A 4,039-nucleotide genomic window follows, 5' to 3' on the forward strand; every position below is an offset into this window, starting at 1 on the left:
TATATATATATATATATATATATATATATATATATATATATATATATATAAATTAATGGAATGTAATTTACGTAAGACTATTCTTATACTGTTCAATATCAATAATGAACATTGAAACACACACACACACACACACACACACACACACACACACACACACACACACACACACACACACACACAAAGGAAAGCCTGGAATAGGGCTGCAACAACTAACAACAATAACATCTTTCTTTAACGACCGGCATCACGCGACGCCTCAGTCCCGGCGTTACGGCCTCGCCTGAGTGGAGAGTGCCGCGCCGCCGGGACACAGGCGGCCCGCCGTGGCTCCCTCGGTAAGATGGGCACACACGTGTCAATCACAAGTCTGGCACAATAATATTCTCCTATATATCTCAAAAGAGGAACTACATAAACCTACAAACAGAGGAACGTCGACCAGATGAACGGGGAGCGCCACCGCTACTCGAAGCAGAAGGGGATAGAGGTGAAGGGGAGGATGGGGGACTTGGCCTCCATCTCTATGGCAGTCTGAAGACATTTGCTGGAGGCTTCGAGCTGCCCTAGACTCACCATCACCTCGCCCAGCGTCGACCTGAAACATAAAAGGTGTGGAGGGTAGTATCACCTCGCGCACCACCACCGCCAATGCCATCGCCGGGAGGAGCTGGAGGGCAGCATTAAAAGGCTACCCCAGGAAACACTGAACAGAAAAGGTTACGGTGGGCGATGGAAAAATAATGTAATTGTGCGTCTATTTTGAGGACAAATGGAGGCTTGGCTGTTACTTCATCAGCACGGATGATGATGGACAAAGTCTTTGATGACAAGATGGATCAACAAATGTGGGGAGGAAAATTATTACATATGTATAATTTTCTTCTCGATTGTGCAGGCCGGTCTGGATGGGTCAATATGTATAGCTGATTATGTTAACGAATGCCACGTCAAAAAGAGGCAAGATAGATGAAAGATAAAGCTGAAGAGAGGTGCAGTAAATCAAGTGAGAAAATACTGTGATTTTCTTAAGTCCGCGGAATAAAATGCGAGGGAGGCACGGAAAAGGAAAGATACTGTGCCGCGTTAAAAAGAAATGGGAAAACACTGCAGGGGGGTGAAAAGGGAGAGCACCAGACTGGAATGGTGAAAGAAGAGAGAAAACTTCTTAAATGTTACAAGTGAGGAAAGTACCTAGACGAAACAGGAATTGCAGGTGCATAAAAAGTACACAACTGGGATGGGTGAAGGAACTGCACGATTAAAATGAAAAAGAAGACGCGATGAAAGTGAAAATGAAGGACGAAATGAAAGTGAATGTGATGTATAGGTGTCCAGCAGCCGTCAACTAAGATGGTGTGGAAGAAGGGAGGGCTGGAGGGGACGAGGTGAGTGGTGTGGCGGCAGGGCGGGCCGATGGGTGGTAGGGCAGCAACGAGGACCTGTTGCCGGGCATCAGGTGGCGCCTCTAGCTGGCCTGATGGCTTCATAATGGAGCTCCGATAACCTTACAGGATCACTGGGGGGAGGCGGAGGCACACGGCCAGGGGAGCGGGACAAGAAAAATGGGTATCTTGGGTAATAAAGCTTAATATAAGGTGGTGATTCTCAGGCTGCGTTAGCTTGCCCCTCGCCCCTCTGGCCAGCAGCCTTCCCCAACAGTCACCGAGTGAGGAAAGAACGCGGTGCTACACAGAGGTCGGGGATCGCGTCACGCCGCCTCCCGGACATGTTAGTGGTGGGTAGTGTGACGCGTGACGCAGGGGGGAGCCGACTGGTCACCTTGGCCTGACACGCTAAGCTGGGACACACGGTAGGCCACCACAGGACTGAAGGCCACTTGATCAATAGGCAGCCCTTCCCTCCCTCCCTCCCTTGCACCACCTGCATGGCCGCGCCCCTCACACCACACCACTACCACCTGCTGCTGCGGCTCAGGTTCCCTCTACCTCCCTCCCTCCTTTACCCCTTCATGATTAAGTTGATTAATGTACAGGCATTACTGATAAAAATATATATTATAAAATGGTAAAAATAAAAGCACGGAAAATGGCGATTCACAAGCCTATCAAGGAAGACAAGACGTCAGTAGGAGCGAGTCCCTTCACCCCCTGTGTGAGGCGTCTCAATGTGCGTCAACGCCGACACGTCACGGGGCGGCAGCACGCGAGGCCGTGACTCCTGCTCAGCTATGTGGTATTAAAAGGCTGCCTAATAAGATGGCTATAAGGCCAACGGGAGGAAGGATCGATCATTTAACAACCTTATTAATCAACAGAGTGGTCTAAGAACCCCCGGCCCGCCCTCACCAAACGGCTTGAGCTGCACACCCTGGTGGGCCTCGAGCTTCTTTAAAGTTGGGAGAGAGAGAGCCTCTTAAGCTTTTTTATGAAGCCAAACCTTATGGGGACCCAACAGCCACTTCTTTTCGGTAGAGCTTCCTTTCCCTCCCTCCTCTCCACCCCTACACTTTCTCAGAGGCAGCAGGAGTGGTGGGGGGTCTGCTCTCGTCCTGGAGGGAGTACCATCCCTTGTGTAAGAGGCACGCGGCTTCGTCGTGCCGCGGGGTGGCGGTAATGAGGAAAACAGCACCGTGGAGAAGACTGATAAACAAGCCAAGTAAGTCACGTGAATCTAACAAATGGATGAAGTGCACCCTTCCGTGAGGCTCGTTAAGACTGCGCCCTCCACTCACTCGCAGGGCAGGGAGGAGGGTTGCCGGGGGGAGTGTGGTGGCTTGGTAACGCACGGCTGAGGGAGGAGGAAGGAGAATGAGGGGCGGTTGTTACAGTACGCAGGACACAGATGGTGACGGTCACCTCGGCGATGGGAACGTTGTGGCGTCCAAACAAGTAGGACGAGATCACTTACTTGTGAGGATGTATAGGGGACAGGGGAGAAAAGATAAGGAGGGAAAAGGCGAGGGGTAAGGAATACTGAGGGAGATGGAGGTGCTGGCTCATCTCCAGGCTATCAGAGAGGGTCGTTTGTCTCTCCATCCTCCTTCCCTTCCTCCTTCCCTTCAGCGGTCACAGCCAAGGTCGGGGAGAAGGGTATAGGACAAAGAAAGGGAGAGAACTCGAGTGAATCAAATATAAAACCCTCAGTATTTTTATCAAGTTACCGAGTCGACAGAGGGAGCCCAGAAACAAAAGACACGTGATAGTAGTGGCGTCCGGGGGAGAGAGTGAGGGAGTAAAGGTGGAAATATGTTGGAGAGGGAAGGGAGAGATGGTAGTCTTATGTGTAGAGGAGAGGCGACACAAAAGGAAGGGGAACAAACGCAATAAATATGGCTGGAGGAACAATAGTATTACATTTAGGTGTGTCTAATCTCCCTAAGGCTACCTGAGGGAAAGGAGTCGCGGCCCCAGGTGGAGGGGTGCGCCGGGGAGACCAGGCGACCAGCCAGGGCTGAGGCACCAGTAACCCACACAGGTTGGCCAGGCGTGTTCTATCTCACTTTAGAAGCGGAAAAGCAGGACATATCACACCGCACAACAATGACCACCACACCGCCGCTACCATCTCCTCACAAACAACGCCACTACCACTCCACAGACACCACTACTGCCACTCCACAAACACCACTAACATCACCCAACAAACACCATAACTGCCACCCCACAAACACCACCACTACAGCTCTATAAATACAATCACCGCTAGTACCCTAAAAATACCACTAAAACCACTACATATACACCACCACCACCACCACCAGTGACACAGTTGTAAACATTCTGATACCACCAAACAATACGCACACACACACACACACACACACACACACACACACACACACACACACACACACACACACACAACCGTAGAGATGTCACTACACCATCAACAACAGCTCCACATGGCACTATCTTCGCTATAAGCAATGCTATCATCATCATCATCATCACTAGCCTTCCCGAATATCTACAACACAAAATCATAACATACAGTCCGTCACATAACATCACCACGCCGTTAGATCACACACACACACACACACACACACACACACACACACACACACACTCCGTTG

General features: G+C 50.4%; 1 protein-coding gene across 2 annotated transcripts in view; it reads right to left on the bottom strand.

Moving 5' to 3' along the window:
- Nucleotides 1-325: 325 nt before the first annotated feature.
- LOC135101468 (uncharacterized) overlaps nucleotides 326-4,039 on the bottom strand; it is a 21,899-nt gene continuing 18,185 nt past the window's right edge. The window contains exon 2 of one of the 2 annotated variants that reach the window (XM_064005453.1): nucleotides 326-598. In XM_064005453.1, coding sequence (XP_063861523.1) covers nucleotides 466-598 — 133 coding nt within the window. In that variant the 3' untranslated portion in view covers nucleotides 326-465. The remainder of the gene's footprint in view (nucleotides 599-4,039) is intronic. The other variant, XR_010269283.1, reaches the window with a different exon arrangement.

The sequence above is a fragment of the Scylla paramamosain genome, chromosome 6, assembly GCF_035594125.1.
Source record: "Scylla paramamosain isolate STU-SP2022 chromosome 6, ASM3559412v1, whole genome shotgun sequence".
Taxonomy (NCBI): domain Eukaryota; kingdom Metazoa; phylum Arthropoda; class Malacostraca; order Decapoda; family Portunidae; genus Scylla; species Scylla paramamosain.